The 16719-nt window shown below is 46.7% G+C and overlaps 1 protein-coding gene across 2 annotated transcripts in view; it reads left to right on the forward strand.

The window, feature by feature from the left end:
• The window catches only part of DPYSL3 (dihydropyrimidinase-like 3), a 110448-nt gene extending 93871 nt beyond the window's left edge, over window positions 1–16577 (forward strand). The window contains exons 8-14 of one of the 2 annotated variants that reach the window (XM_012658300.1): window positions 916–1036; window positions 5398–5554; window positions 6636–6777; window positions 8283–8453; window positions 9730–9909; window positions 11644–11806; window positions 13215–16577. In XM_012658300.1, the coding sequence (XP_012513754.1) occupies window positions 916–1036; window positions 5398–5554; window positions 6636–6777; window positions 8283–8453; window positions 9730–9909; window positions 11644–11806; window positions 13215–13303 (1023 nt within the window). In that variant the 3' untranslated portion in view covers window positions 13304–16577. The remainder of the gene's footprint in view (window positions 1–915; window positions 1037–5397; window positions 5555–6635; window positions 6778–8282; window positions 8454–9729; window positions 9910–11643; window positions 11807–13214) is intronic. The other variant, XM_012658301.1, reaches the window with a different exon arrangement.
• The last annotated feature ends 142 nt before the right edge of the window (window positions 16578–16719 follow it).

Below are 16719 nucleotides of genomic sequence, written 5' to 3' on the forward strand. Positions count from 1 at the left end.
AACAACGAGATCAACAGCTACCTTTCAAGGAACGCTTGCCTTGTCCCAGAAATGGCCTAATTGCTTTACAAGGATTAACTCGTTTAATCCTCACAACAGCCCGAGGTGTCAGGTCTTCTTCTCATCCCCACTTTACAGACAAGGGCGCTGCGGTTTTGAGAGGTGGTGTCACGTGCCTGAGGTCACCCGGCTTGCAAGTGCTAGAACCAGGACTCAGACCCAGGCCGTCTGAGAGAGCCTGACTGCTCAGATCTTGCTTTGTTAATAAGGGAAAACTTAACTACTCTTACTTAATAAATGCAACTGGGTTGCTTAGCTTATTTGAAAACATGCATTCTACATTAGGGTGGGATGGGAGAGATCAATAATAAAAGAAGTCTTTGTGTTAAGAAGCCTGGGAATTATTTTTGTATAAGAAATGCCTCCGAGAATTAACCCTTTGCTGACTATTGCCGCAAGAGAGGACTTCAGGAACCGTGATGCCCAATCACCTTACTGCTATATTAGGCATAATGGTGTTATGATTGTGCTTCCTGAGAGAATCTGCCCTGAGAAGACAGGGGAGCCAAGGCTTCCATTAAGACGCAGGCTTGGTGGTAACCACAGGGAGAGGAGATTGTAGGCTAAGGAAAAACTCTAGCTAACATTGAGTCTGTACCCTGTGCCAGGCATTGTTCTCAGCAACCCTGTGCTGTACTTTTCTTATCTCCATTTTACCGGTGAGGCGTGGAGGCACTGCAAAGCCAGGGTCACATGGCTAGGAAGTGGTAGGTCTGAGATGTGGACCCAGGCTGTCTAATTCCAGATCCTGCTCGGTCCCATGCAGCACTGCATCCTCACGGTTTGTTGAGGCAGAGGAGTGGCAGGTTGGAGAGACTTACGTTCCTGTTAACTCCTGGGACTATTTTTTTGCAGCTGGAAGCTGAGGCTGTGTTCCGTGCCATCACCATTGCCAGCCAAACCAATTGCCCTCTCTACATCACGAAGGTCATGAGCAAGAGCGCGGCTGACCTCATCTCGCAAGCCAGGAAAAAAGGTGATCTGTGCTCCCAAGATCTCGGCTCCCCTGCCACACTGTGTGGCTCCTTCCTCCTCTGATTGCCCTGTGTCATATGATATAAATGGTGCCTGCTTTGCTTATTGCCTTGCTCTCTAGAAAGCCCCTCTTCACGTCCCATGTGGGTGGCAGGATCCTGGGATTTCTCCCACTTGGCATATAAGTAAACTGAAGCTCAGGAAGGTTGGGTGATTTGCCCAACATGACATAACTTGAAGCAGTTTTGAGATTTGGTGCATTTTTCCCCCCTCCATTTGATCTTTCATTTTCAATTCACATTATCTGAGCTTTATAAATGGACATAGTAGTCAAGGTTATGTTGGGTGCAAAAGTTAAAGATCGAGCTTAAATAGGCTGAAACACACAGAAGTAAATGATTGGCTGTAGGTGTTTCAGGTCTGGGTAGATGGAGGAGTTTCAGCATGGTGTTGGGGCTCTTTCAGTCTTCTCCTTTCTTGTCTCTGTTCCCTTTCTGTTGGCTTTATGTTCAGTATGGATGGTGACAAGAAGAGATGCCAGGAGGTGCCTGGTGTCCTCACTTTTTGGTGGAGATCATGGTGGGGAAGCAGAATACATCATTCCCAACAGCTCAAGCAGAAATCCCCAGGAGCACTGGGTGTGTCCCGGCTTGGGTCACGTGCTCATCCCTGCACCCATTGCTACCTTGGGACGGTATAATCTGGCCAGGACTGAGGACAGAATGCAGGGGCGGGGTCATGCCCCCTGACCACACAGATTAACACAAGTTACTTTAAAGAAGGTGCTGAAGGGGTCTCCAAAGCATGTCTACTGCCGTGGCCAATGTGAGCGGTCTGTCTCCGCTGCCTTCTGACTTTTCTGCTACTTTTCTCCACTGCTGTTAACTTGGGGCTTTGTTTGCTTGCCTTGTGCTTAGCTAAAGTGTACTCTCATTTCAAAGCTTTCTTTTCTGCTTTTTGTTCCTGTCCTCAACGGCAGACGAATGGACTCAGTTGTGAGGCTGGGTAGATGAGCAGAGTGTGGTTGAGAAACTGGGGACGCAGGGCTGTGTGTTGAGTTGTGAGAGGGGATTTACCAGGCCCAGTTACCTGGTCACTACCACTGTGGGCCAGTGGCCGTTCTGGTAGCAGAGAGACCCAAGACGAGTGATTCATCTACCAAACCCGTTTGCAAAACTCCACGTGTGAGTGACTGGGGCAGCTAAAAATAGTCCCAGCTGACGCCGACGGCTGAGCCTTCAGCTGCCTGGCCTTCTGGCAGAGGCGACTCTTTTCTTATGGGAGGGTAGTCTTTTGACAGTCTTCCTAGCTGGCGCATTCTGGGGCATTCCCCACTTCACCATGTTCACAGTAAGACTGCTGTTTTTTCTGTTTTTAAATGTCTCAACAGACACTGCATGGTTGCTCCACTGGGTATGGGTAATTGAGTAAGAACCAGGAATGCAGGATTCCTTACCCATTCTTGGAGAAAGGCAAAAAAAAAAAAAAATTTCATAGGCACTCCCCCCAAACCCGGCCACCACACACCCTCTGCCCATGACTACCCCCCACCCTCTCCTGCCTTCTGCTGATGGCTGCATCCTGCCTGGGACTCACTCTCAGGACAACCCAGGGGCCCTTCGGGACAGGGTGTTTTAGTTATATGCTGGTCTTATTTTGAACTTTATGGAGAAAAATGCCTCGCCCTTAGCCTGTTGGCTCATGATTCTCTGGCAAGGAAAATTAGTACAGCTGTGTCTCCAGGGTGGAAGGGAAGCATTATTTCAGTGATGAAAAGCTGGCAGCCGAGATCGAAGCCAGTAAACATCTCATGGACTGTCATTCTCAGGGAAAGAGTCAACAGCATTCCAGGCAGGAAGACAAAGTGTAGCAGTGTTTATTCTTCCCTCCTGGCCAAGGATACTGTTTAAGTCCCAGTGTGTTTAATCCCCAATCAGCAGGGCTCTTTAACTGTATGGCTGCTCAGAATTAATATTAGGGAGCTATAATTTAATGAGGGCAACCATATGCCCAGGACGGAAATAAATACTTCATAGATTTTTGTGGAATTCTCAAAGAACTCTGAAAAATAGGCATTATCATTACCCTTTTTTAGATTAAAAAAAAAAAATTGAAGCACAACTTGTCCAGGATCTCCCAGCTGGGAGAGCTAGTATTCAAATCTAGATTTAATTGCAGTCTTTGCTTATTTGATTCTTCCATGCTAAACATAGTCCGGAGTGAGAGTTCTTCCACTTTTAAGGTGGTATTTCTCTCAGTAGTAGTTGAGTGCTTGCTGTGGATTTAATGTCTTCATTTCTTTGTGATCCTGTGTGCTTTAGTTTGGTTAAGTATTTTTGGAGAGCCTTTGACATTCTCATCAGTTATGTGCAGATCTATTTTACTGCCACCGCAACAAGCAGGGCTGTCATATGTGAATCGTTGCCATTACACCCTTCTTTTGCCCATGGCAGACATTACTAACCAATTCTGAGTCTTTTCTAGTCAGACCAGAAGGATTATTAGAATTCTCCCTACATGGAATTCTAGACAACCATTATTAGTTGAGTGGGGTTGAAACAAGTCAAAATCTATTTATAATTCTGGCCATAGAGTGTGACCTCATGGGGAATTTTGACTATAGAAGACAAAGGACCAAAGCTAACGAAGCGCAGGGCTATACAGAGCAGTGTTGGCCGAGGACTCTGGCATAGAGAAACTTGGTACCAACCAGCTTTCCATGAGACAATGTTTGCCTTTTGTATCACTATCTCCTCCTCTTCTTCTTCTTCTTCTTCTTCTTCTTCTTCTTCTTCTTCTTCATTTTTATTTTTTTGTAGAGACAGGATCTCTCTATGTTGCTTAGGCTGGTCTTGAACTCCTGGCCTCAAGCGATCCTCCCACTTTGGCCTCCCAAAGTGCTGGGATTACAGGCATGAGCCACCAACCCCAGCCTTATCCCTTCTTCTTGAGGAAGCTCAACAAAAGCTTAGAACAGTGTATTTTTCAGTATTCCTTCCCCCTCCATGGTTTGGGCAGTTAAGCCCCAAATTCTTGACACAAAATTTGATATGTCTTAGGTTACTGGATGTCTTTGAGCAAGTTACTTATTGCCTTAGGTTAAGGCAGTGGTCCCCAACCTTTGACACCAGGGACTGGCCTCAGCTCCACCTCAGATCGTCAGGTAGTGGATTCTCATGGGGAGCGCGCGACCTGGGTCCCTCACAAGCGTGGTTTGCAGTGGAGTTCTCGCTCCTATGAGGGTCTGATGCTGCCACTGATCTGATGGGGGGTGGGGCTCTGGCTGTGATGCCAGTAATGGGGAGCAGCTGTGGGTACAGGTGGTGCTTCACTTGCTCGCCCACGCACCACTCACCTCCCGTTGTGCGGACCAGTTAGTGATGGGCCACGGCCTGGTACCCATTCGAGGCCCGGGGTTGGGGGCCACAAGGTTAGGGGGTAACAAATGATAAAAAAAAATAATGAAAGGCCAGATGTGGTGGCTCACGCCTATAATCTTATAATCCTAGCACTTTAAGGGGCCGAGGTAAGAGGATTGCTTGAGGTCTGGAGTTTGAGACCAGCCTGAGCAAGACCGAGACCCGGTCTCTACAAAAAAGAAGAAGATTAGCTGGGTGTGGTGGCGCACGTCTGTAGCCCCAGCTACTTGGAAGGCTGAGGCAGAAGGATTGCTTGAGCTCAGGAATTTGAGGTTGCTGTGAATTATGATGATGCCTCTGTACTCCAGCCCAGGCAACAAAGAGACCCTGTCTCAAAAAAAAAAAAAAAATTATGAGAGTCTCTGATCCACAGGAATGGATTTTACTTTGTGGAATCAAAGAATGTCCTTGTAATGGGAGGATCTAGCAATTCCCAGTGATGGGGGCACATCCAGGGCTTTGGGTTTGTACAGTGGGAAGGAGTAGGAGGTAAAGAAGTCAATATTTACTGAGCATCTATATGCCAGACCCTTCACATATGCCAAAACCTTTCATTTTCATAAATCTGAGAAATAGACATCTTGTTTTGTTTTATTAATTCTAGGACATGTCTATTTCACATTTTAATATATCTTGAAGTTAGGATCAACCTTAAAATCAATAGATATTTTTATTTTTTTTGCCTTGAATTTTAATTTGCCTCAAAATTTGAGAATTAATGCTGCATCTTATAATCAACGGTTTCTTCTAATTTAGGGAATACGGAATTGTTCACATTTAGCAGATAGAAAAGCAGAAGCTTAGAAAAGGTGGAAACAAGGACTTGAACCTAGGTCTGTCTGGCTCCAAACCACAGCCTGGGGTGGGCTTAGGAGCTGTGATGAAATATGCCGGGCCCAGGGCAGCACATACATGACCCTTGCCTATTTCTTTCTCCTTCCAGGAAACGTGGTCTTTGGTGAGCCCATCACCGCCAGCCTGGGCATAGATGGAACCCATTACTGGAGCAAGAACTGGGCCAAGGCGGCTGCGTTCGTGACATCCCCACCTCTGAGTCCTGACCCAACCACTCCTGACTACATCAACTCCCTGCTGGCCAGGTTGGTGCAGGAATGCCCAGCAGCAGGTGTTTTGTAGAAACATCTTGGGGCCAGCCGGGATGAGGACTGGAGCAGTCCCATACATCAGCTAGACTAGAGTCTGCAGTGCGAAAAGTACATGGAGAATTCTCCTCCAGTCTTGAGCACGGAAAACAGGCTCTTCCCCATCGCATTTTAAACAAAAATACTGTAATACTAATAGTAATGATAATAGCCACACCTTTATGTGCCAAGCTCTAATGGTGAGACTACACACGTGATCTCATTTGTTCCTCGTAATAACTTTATGAGTGAGGCACTGTTGTCACCATTTTATAGATTAAGCAATTGAGGGTCAGGGAGGCTAAATCTTTTGCCTAAATTTAAATAGCTGGTCATGATGACACAATCAAAATTACAGGGACAAGATCAGGCATGTTCAGGGTCTCATGGAGATATTAATAGAACATAGAAGGATGGTTACCAGAGGTAGGGAGACTGGGGAGGCATAAAGCGAGGATGGTTAATGAGTGCAAAAACACATTTAGATAGGATGAATAGAATCTAATATTCAGTAGCACAATAGGTTGACTGTAGTTAACAATAATTCATTGTACGTTTTAAAAATAACTGTAAGAGTGGAATTGGAATATTCCTAAAGAAATGATAAATGCTTGAGGTGATGGATCCCCTAATTACCCGGATTTGGTCACTGCACATTGTATGCCTGTATCAAAACATCACATGTGCCTCAGAAATATGTACAACTATTATGTACCCATAATAATTAAAAATAAAAATAAATAAATAAAAATTATAGGGAGCCTCATTTGTTGCTGCCCTCTGGGGACACGTGGGATCATGTCTTCGCTCATTGGAGCCCTTTTTTGTTTTGCTACAAAACAGGTGATCTGATCCCACACCCCTCACTTTCCAGATGGGGTAACCGAGCCCAGAGAAAGGAGGAAACTCATCCAAGCTCACACAGCTAGTAAGAGGTAGAGGAGGGATTCCAAACCCTCACATTGGACACTAGATTCTGGGCCCTTGATGTGTCTCCAGCCATCTCTCCTACTCACATAGAGCTTTTCTCCTTTGCCAGTGGGGACCTGCAACTGTCTGGAAGTGCCCACTGCACCTTCAGCACTGCCCAGAAAGCGATTGGGAAGGACAACTTCACGGCCATTCCCGAGGGCACCAATGGTGTGGAGGAGCGGATGTCTGTCATCTGGGACAAGGCCGTGGTAAGGGATCGAGGTCGTGAGAGGGTGGCCAGGGCCAGAACAGATTCTCCTGCCACCAACTGAGCTGGGGACACTGCTCCTCCGTGCCACCCTGGGGAGGATGCTGAGGGTGCAGGTGAGGTCTCGTACCTGCAGAGATGTCTCTGGGACCAGGTGGCCCAGGTGGTTGTGGAATTGTTTTCCTAGGGTGATGAATCCTGAGATCTAGGATTGAGGAGGCCTCCTCATCTAGACTGTTAAGGGCTAGGAACCAGACACACAGTGGCTTCATCTGATTGCATGAATGACCTGTACTTAAAATAATAGTGAATTAATTCTTTTTGCTTGGAGAGTTTCATGATTTCTTTTGAAAGGGCTGAATATAACCCTTTAAAATGATAAGTAATGAGTCGGTGCCTAGACTAAACTCATCTGCTTACCAAGGTTGTCCCATACTGAGAGAATGTGGTCATCCAGACTATACAAATGATCATCTATCAGTGTCTCCTGGCATAGTGGCCTGAGTTTATTTTCCTTGCTCACATCACGAGGGCTGACAAAAGAAATAGCCATGCAAACAAAGACTCTCCTAAAAATTTTAGTAAAATTAATAATTAACTCATTATTAAGTTACCTGTGTTTTGTTTTAAGAACCCTAAAGACATTCATCTCAGAGCCAAATAGAATGTATATGAACTGCTGCCTCATTCATCTACACAGTGTAATCAACTGAGTTTCCATTTTCTTTTTGGCTCCCAGGAAGCTCAAAGCTAGATTTTAAACTCAACTTTTTCCTTAACTGAACCTTTTGTTTTGAAAAAGGAGAAAGTGTAAATATTTCGTCTCTTCTTTCACAGTGTTTAGCTTTTTTTTATACTGCTTTGTATTTATGGATGTATATATATATTTATCCTGGCATTATCTGGAATTGTTAAAAAAATATATGTTTAAATTACCAACATGATACATGCTCAATAAAGAACACTTGGAAACCACAGACATGCACACACATGAAAGAAAACAAAAATATCTCATAATTTCACAACCCAGGGAAACCATTGTTATCATTTGGGTGAAGTTCTTCCTTATTTATCCTACACACATGCGAATACAAGCACACATCTAAAGGATGGGGTCATAATCACATTTGTTTTTACTGTGAATCATCTATTAATATAATCCTTTTTAGAATTAGGAAGGGCATCGCTTCTCGGTCTTTTGGCTAAGGTCAAGCGTAGAATTAGGAAGGGCAAATAAGTAAATGTATGCATCTATCCAGAAAACCACATATACTTCAGGACCAGTAACTTCTATCTTAAACCATGTGTTTGACCATTTTGCCTGAGTAGTCATGACAGCCCAGCTGATTCTTAAGCTTGCTGGGGAGGTTCTGTGCTCACCACCTCAGAGGTTCCTCTTTGTATTTCTGGGTCTTTGTGGCCATCTTCCTCTGAGCTCAGAAGCCCTGCATTGATATAGATAGATATAGAGTCAGAGATATGGATATGATTTTTTGTCTTCAATAGGCCACAGGGAAAATGGATGAGAACCAGTTCGTGGCTGTGACGAGCACGAACGCTGCCAAGATCTTCAACCTGTATCCCCGCAAGGGAAGAATATCTGTGGGCTCCGACAGCGACCTGGTCATCTGGGATCCAGATGCCGTGAAGATCGTCTCTGCCAAGAACCACCAGTCTGTAAGGCTCGGGCTGGTGGGCGTGGAGGAGGATGAATGGGGAATGCATGCAAAGAACTTGGTCAGGAGCCATGTGTTTAGGCGGTCCACCAGGGTAGTTGGACTAGGACGCACTGCAATAACGGTCCATCCCCGAATCTCAGTGGCTTAAAACCTCAACGGTGTTTCTCACTCCTGCTTCTCAAGGCTGGGGGCTCAGCAGAGGGGCTCTGCCCATCCCAGTCACTCAGGCACAGAGGCTGATAGAGGCTCCCCCTCCATCCCCTCCACACATGCTTCTGTGGTTGCTGAGGCAGGGAACAGGGCATGGCGAATGGTGGATCAGTCCTGAAAGCTTCCACCGGAAGTGGCTTGTGTAACTTCCTCTCACACCACACTGGCCAAGGCAACCCCACGGCCATACCTAACTTCAGGAATGCAGAAAGCACAATGATACGTGTGCTTGGAAGGAGAAAGAATGAGAAATAACTGGTGAGCAGCACTGATTGACTTCCTCATAAGGAGGCTCGTGTGGAAGATCATAATGAAAGCCCAGGACCTAACAAAAACGGGTTTAATACTTGTTGGTAAAAATAGTTAATATTTTTAAAGCACTTATGTTTCAGGCACTATGCTTTTAATTCACTGAATCTTCATAATAGTCTTCCACAGGTAGGTACTATTATTATCCCCATTTTATAGATAAGAAAATGAAGGTACAGAGAAATTAAATAATTTAAGCACCAACGAATGGTGAAGCGAGCATTGAAACCTGACTCCAAACTGATGCTCTCAACCACTCTGCAGTAATGCCTCTCGCTTGTTGAGTCGCTGAAAGAGGTAGTGAGAAATGCCATTTTTGGTGGTAACGGCCTTGGCGTAAACATTGCGTCATCTCACATTATTTAATTTCGAGCTAGTAGGTACCTAAGGGCCACATAACCCCTCTACTCACCTACTCAATACAAGACTGCCACATGCAGCATCCTTAATAGTTACCCAGCTTCTCTGTGAACACTACCAATGACAAAAATTGACTCCCACTTGAGGACCTCAATAAAGATTGGACACGTCTTTTTGCTGGCAAGTCCAGTTTGTACTTAAGTAGCAAGCATCTGTCTTTTGGTGTTATGTACCGCGGAAATCTTGCAGATGCATGGTGAGCTTTTCCTGACTTACCCGGAAATCAGCCCCTAGGGACAATGAAGGCAGGGTCCCAAACAACAGGAGATAACCACAATCCTCTTTCTCCCCTTCTTCTACCCCCGCCATGGCTCTGCCCCTCACCCCGTCTCTAGGCTGCAGAGTATAACATCTTTGAAGGGATGGAGCTGCGCGGGGCTCCTCTGGTTGTCATCTGCCAGGGCAAGATCATGCTGGAAGATGGCAACCTGCACGTGACCCAGGGGGCCGGCCGCTTCATCCCCTGCAGCCCATTCTCCGACTATGTCTACAAGCGTATTAAAGCCCGGAGGAAGGTAGGAAACGGGAGCCCAGAGCTGGGCAGAGGCTTCGTGTCCCATTCAGGTTCAGGGATAGTAGACATGAGATCAGGAGGGGGCTGTGTTCTCTAGACCCTCACAAATTCACAGTGACGATCTTGTCCCCAAGAACAACTGCACAGACTTATTATACTATTAAAAGACGTTCCGAAAACTTTTTGGCCAAAGAAAGCTTTTTTCCCAAATTATTTTCCCCATATTTTTATAGTGCTTTCATTTAAAATAATTTAAAATAATATCAGTATTTTTTTTTTTAAGAAATAAAATTACTCCTACAAACCTAAGATGAGAACCAGGAGTCCACGCACACTCATCCTTGTCCCACCCTGTCCAGTGTTGCTCCACTGGGACGAGCACAACGCTTTAGCTATTGTGGTTCAAATAAAATCTTATTTGTGTCGCTGGTTTTTCTATATATATGTATCTACCTCTCTATATACACACATGCACACACACACGTATAAGTGTATATTACACACACATATATCTATAAAACAGATCAGTTCTGGTTGATTTAGGAGGTGAGGCCTAGAACTTTCTTTTCATCTTTTCTCTCTTCTCCTCACCGATCCCCAGGTCACCTTTGTGTCTGTGCGCTGTGCTCCACAAAGCAATGTTAGACCAGAGCTAGGATTGTGGAAGTTGAGCTCCACACTCCAGTTTTGGCCCAACAGAGAAGAGAGTGACCCTCAAACTTTCTGAGTATCAATTCTATTTCTATTGTCTTCGATTCTGGAACCAAAGAAATGTTGATGATTCAGAGTTAACTGGCTTTGGGGAGTACAGATACAGTCATCGTCCCACCGGAATCATTAGCATCTGCAAACTTGATGGGCTTTGCTTCTCGGGCGCAGACCTGAGTCCCTAACAGAGAAGGAAGGCTCTGGCAGGACTTCCAGGGAGTCTCACGACGATCCGTCCTGTACGGTCGGGCTCGTCTGGCAGCATGTCCTCGTTGCCTCACCTCTGGCCGGAGAAAAGAAATGGGTGGAAGTTGTGTGCCGGCTGTGCCGCTGCCTTGGGTGGTCTTGCAGTGTTTGTCTAATACAGACTGTAAGCCCCTTTGCGGGAGGAACCATGTTTCCCGTGACCATAAACCCCAGCGCCTGGCACAAGGCCTAGCAGAGCATGCGCTGGGCCGATGTTGCTGGCTGGCTCCACAGTCCCAGGGCAAGTTCACGGCCACAGCCAGAGTCAGTGGGTCAGACCACAGACGCTCATTTCTAGGCCTGCCCACCCCGATCTGTGCTGAAGGGTGTGAGAGTGGAGCTCCCACGTGACCCATCCTGGCCGGCACTTGGGACCTCATCTCAGACTGCTACCCTTCCGATCGCGCTCTCCGGCTGTACTGCTGTTCTCCCATCTCATAGTGTTCCCCCTTCTGCTCTCTGTACTTGCTCTTCCCTCTGCTGGCTACGCTGTCACCCACACACTCCTCTGCCTCTCCCTCCCACAACCCTGACCCCATGGCAAGGTCCTTTGATCCTTCAGATCGAAGCTCATCTCTTTAGAGGGGCCTTCCCTGACCACCTCCATTGTCACTCTATTTTATACCACCTCTCCCTTCCTCATCTTTATTACCATTATTATTATTTCCTGGCTCCTACTACACATTCTCTATGCACTGATACATTTATGCTACCTAGAACAGACCCTAAATTGTTGAATGGATGAATGAATGAATGGTGATGCGCTCTTCTCTGGCTGCAGATGGCAGACCTGCATGCCGTGCCGAGGGGCATGTACGACGGGCCCGTGTTTGACCTGACCACCACCCCCAAAGGGGGCACCCCTGCGGGCTCAACCCGGGGCTCTCCCACTCGGCCAAACCCCCCCGTGAGGAATCTCCACCAGTCTGGGTTTAGTCTGTCAGGTGAGTGCTGCAAGCTGCTCAGGGGAGGGAAGGAGGGACGGGGAAGATCAGTGCTCTGAGGTAGAAGGTGATCCTGAGAGCTCAGCCTGACTGTGTTTTCAGGCCCAGCGCTGGCATCCTCTTTAGGGAGAAGATCAGTGGGGCAAGCAGGAAGGTTTGCTGACTCAACATCGGGTCCTGGTGAGAAAGTAAGACAAGGCACAGTCAGGCTAAACATCAGGTTTTAAATGGTGACAAATTCTGCTTAGGTATCAGACCTGGGTGGGGGGGTGGGGCAGGGAAGTGATTTCCATATGAATTAACAACGATTTTCTACATTAATCTGAGAGCTATGCAGTATCTTGTGTTTTCTTTGCCCAGGTTAAAACATAGATTATTTTTATGTTCAAATTGCAGTAGCTTCTTATGACCTAGGACTTTTATTATATTCTCCCATCCCTAGTAATAATGCTGACAATAGCTGCCATGGATTGAATACTTACCGTGTGTCAGCCACATCATCAATCTTACCTAGTCTTGAAGAACTCTCTGATATAAATAAATAATGATTCAGTTGCCCCATAACCAGTAGTCTTAACATGGGGAAAAATAAATGTAGATTTGCATCCCTGTAATGACCAATTCAAATGTGAGAGAAGCAAGATACCAAGAAAGGAAAGCTATATTTAAACGGAAAATCACAGCATACAGGGAAAAGAAGAGGAATAAGGAATGGGAGAAGCAGGGAGACAGGGAGAAAGAGGGAAGGGGGACATAGGAGAAGCAAGACAAAGGAAAAGAGCTGAAAGTTTTGAGGTCACTTTGCCAGAGGTCACCTTTTGCTAGTCCCAAGCAATTTTTGTCAAGGTTTTTGCCAGTTTTTGTTGCTCTCTGGCTCCCTGAATCCTTGAGCTGTTCGAGGCTCCTTTCTGAATGGACGCGCACACACACTGATGTGTCCTTCTGTGCTGTGGTCACAGGGACCCGACCATCGCCACTGGAATTGCGAGACCCTGGGCAAGTTGCCTAATTCTCAGAGCCTCAGCTATCTCCTCTGTAAGACAGGGGCAGTGAGAGCCTCTCTCAGACCAGTGCTGAGGATTCAGTGTGGTAATCTGCTCAGCACTGAAAACACTGCCTGCCACAAGGAATGTAAGCAGTTATTTTTCCCATGATTATCATTGCTCTTCCTTGTATTATTATTATTATGCTGAGGGGCAGATGAAATCTAGGTAAGAACTTGGCTCTTCCTACCAGCCAGTAGTTTTGGGGGACATAAGAAAAGTCTAGAAGACCTAACAGACTGGAATGGAAGTACCTTGGGAGGTAAGGCCAGGAGGGCACTTAATATCTTGCACTCTTGAAATTAATCCAGTTTATCTCTTGCCCACACCCCTCTCCCTCTCTGGGACTTTATTTCCAACTGCAGGCACCCAAGTGGACGAGGGGGTCCGCTCCGCCAGCAAGCGCATCGTGGCGCCCCCTGGAGGCCGTTCCAATATCACATCCCTGAGTTAAGCACCCCCTCCCCAAAGAGAGGGGCAGAAGCAAGAAGAGATTTTCTTGAAGCCAAAATGGTACACCGATATTTAAGAAGGAAAGTGAATCCAAACCGTTGCGATCTAAAGAATCAACAAGCCTCAAGCCTTATGTTTCTCCAATGTTACGCTCGCTTGCCTAGCTTTACGAATATTGCTTTGTTTTCTGTTTATGCATAGCCTTGATTTGTTCGGCCCCTCCCCCTTTACATGCATGCAATCAGACAGGCCGCTAAGGTAAAAGAGTCTGCTATATTATTATAGTGTTGAGAGCGTGTGTAGTGCTGCATCTTACGACAAGGGGACAGACAAAGCTGGATGTCAGGGAAATGGAGAAAAGGGACGCAGGTTACTTGGGGTGAGTGGGTGGTGGGAGCCTGGAGCAGGGCGGAGGGCGCAGAGGGGCTGGGGTTGGGCGCGTAGGCGGGAGGTGGGTGGGCCGGGTGAGCGGAAGGGGTGTTGTGTATTGTGTTGACGACGTACGTTTATTTCCATGGGAGATGGCCGTTTGTGGCAGCTGTCCCTTCGTCATGGTCCCCTGGGGTCTGCGGAGAAGGCAGGCAGTCATTGGGTTCTGGACTTTGTCACGTCCCCTCCTAGTAGATTTTGTTTCTTTGAACATTTATTAAAATGCCAAAACCCAACCATTTCTTCCACCTGCTTCATTGTTGCCAGTGTTTGCCCCGGCCTCTTTCTCAGTGTTGCTTCCAAATCCTCCTCTTTCCTGGGCTGGGAAGGCCGGACGGGGGAGAGCAGGTGATGCTTCTCCGCCTCTGGCCCTCCCTGCGCCTCTGGTGCTCTTAAAAGCCAACAGCTGAGAATACAGCACAGGCCCTCAGGGGTGAGGGCGGCCGCAGCTTAAAGATGCCTCCCTCTAAACAAGATGAGTCCCCTCTCCCTCTCCTGTCTTTGCAAACTGAGAAGAGTAGCATGCTTCCGCGTCCGGAGTTAGGATTTTAGCTGAGATGGGGCAGAATGAAGGGCCTCTCTTGCCAGTGGTGAGTGATTCTCTTGATGTCCTGAGACCGAGGCACATCCATAATAATAGAATGTTTTTTTTTTTTGAAAGTTGATTAGGTGTTCCCTAATTTTTACTACTAATGGGTAATCTTGGTTTATTTGGGAGTCAAGCAGGGATTTGGGAAAGCCAGTCTTGAGCAGAGGGAGCACATTTTGTGGCCCCTGTTCTGTTTTCCTCTTCTAATCATCTGCTTCCCTTCCCCTTAGCAGACCCTGTGGGGGACCTTTTTGTTTCAGTACCGGTATCTCCCCAGGTGAGTGGAAATGCCACGATGCAGCCTTCCCCAGGGGGCACCCAAGGGCAATTAGCACGCAGTGCTTGCATCTGCCTTGCCTGTCACAGCTGACGTCCATTCCCTCTCATGCCACTCCTGAAAACTCAGTTTTGGAACAAGTTCTGTGAGCAAGATGAGAATGTGTAGAACCAAGACGCCCATTTGCAGGAAAAAATATGCTCCACCTGGGAATCGTACCTCTGTGCTCTGGGGGACCCGGCTGGTAGAACCCATAGCCCTGTGTACTAAGTACTTTGAAGAGAAGAGCAGGCCTCAAACACCTTTTAAGTGCTTAGAAGAAACGAGTATCTTTGACTGCAGGTTTTAAAAAGTTGAAGACTAGAGAAAAGCCAACACTTGGCTACAAAGGAGTTTGGAAATAGCCAAGGAAGAGGATTTCCCCTATAGCAAGTTACTTTCTGTTCCAATCATGAAATAAGACTTTTGCCCCTCCTAATAGAGAATCTTGCTATCTAACGCTCTCATGGTGCTTTTCTTTTAAGGGAAACTTAGGTAAAAGGGAAAATGTAGCTCTTAATTTACAATTCAAAGATTTGGGGGCCTATGATAGAACTGAGAATGGCCGTTTTATACGCAGAGCGAGTTTGCCAGATCTGAGCCATATACCTCATTGGCTGGGCTGAGCTTTAGGATAGGTTGCAGTTCCAGCCACAGCCACCAGATGGAGGAAAAGGTACATAAATAAACGCAATTCTGAGCATCCTCTTCTGCGCCATCTGCCCTGCCGTTACCCAGCTCCTGAGTCCAACTCCTCCCTCGACAGCTTCTCTATGCCATGAAGATAAATCTTCCATGGCCAGATGGGTCACCCGCACTGCGCTTGGGACTTCCAAAATGAAGCATCCCATCGGAGCGTTATATTCCACCCAAGCTTTCCATGCTGTAGGAACAACCCCTTCATGCCCTCGGGATGGGCAACGTTATCTAGGAAGCCTCTCTTTCTTCACTTACCATGACTAACTTACTTCCCAAGTATAGAAATTCCTGAGAATTCCTAGAAAAACTTCCACCATTTTCTTAACGTGAGTACCGAGGGATATGTTACTCAAGTTAAAATTTATATTCAGATTTGTCCCGTCCCATGAGACACATCAAACAGCCCTACACAAAGGGTTTAGGAAAAGAAAATGACGAGTCGTGGCCCTCTCCGAATTCACCGGCACCCCGTCCAGATGTGGGAAGGCACACTGGCTCTTGTCTCACCCCCAAGCTGTCTTTGCCATCTCATCCCTTGGCCCGGCCCCTCTCTGAGTGTGCCCCTGCCATCCCCCCAGCCTCCCCACATTGTCCCTACACCCAGATGGCAATCAGTTGGCGTGCTTTCTGAGAGGGCCACCAGCTTGGGTAGCTGAAAAGGTATTTGTGGGACTGTTAAATCAGCCACCCTGGTAGAGCTATTTCTTTCACTTCTAAATTTTGTAGAAATAGCAGGATTATAATCCCCAAAATGGGTTTTCTGTAAAGTCCAGTCATCCTTTGACCGTTTTCTTCATGGCTGTTCCCGGAGTGTCACACTCTTCCCCAAAGGCCTGACTTCCCCTAAGCCTGGACTTTCACTCACCCTGAGCGGCCCTTCCGGACAGGGTGGGCGATTCCCAACTTTGGTTCTTCCCACAGGCTTCCCAGGCCTTCTCCCCTGGAAAACTCCAGCTCGAGTCCCAGATACGCTCTTGGGCTGTCCCGGGCAGCCAGCATTCATTGTAAGTTTCCTCTTTGAAAACGGGTGTGTGGGTGTTCAGTTCTGTGTCTGGTGGATATGGACAGACAGTAACTCTCCCGTGATCTGTGCTAGCAGTGAGGCGGCTCTGAAACGTAAAGAGCTGTTTGGTTTGAACCGTGAAGAAAACTGTGTTTTGAGTTTAGCTGAGATTAAAGAAAACAAAAGTTAAGTGACTGTTAATGTAAACCTGGTTATTAAAATAACTATGAAATTACCAATGTTGTTCTCCAGTCTTCTTCTGTGTGTGATGTGCCATTTCGCCTAAAATATTAAAATTGCACAGTAAAAGTGAAATGCATAGTGAGAGAGGCAGATCTGATGACAGAATTATCTGGAGAAAATTTGGGGTGGGAGAGTTCT

The sequence above is a fragment of the Propithecus coquereli genome, unplaced genomic scaffold, assembly GCF_000956105.1.
Source record: "Propithecus coquereli isolate 6110/MARCELLA unplaced genomic scaffold, Pcoq_1.0 Scaffold58, whole genome shotgun sequence".
NCBI classification, from domain to species: Eukaryota; Metazoa; Chordata; class Mammalia; order Primates; family Indriidae; genus Propithecus; species Propithecus coquereli.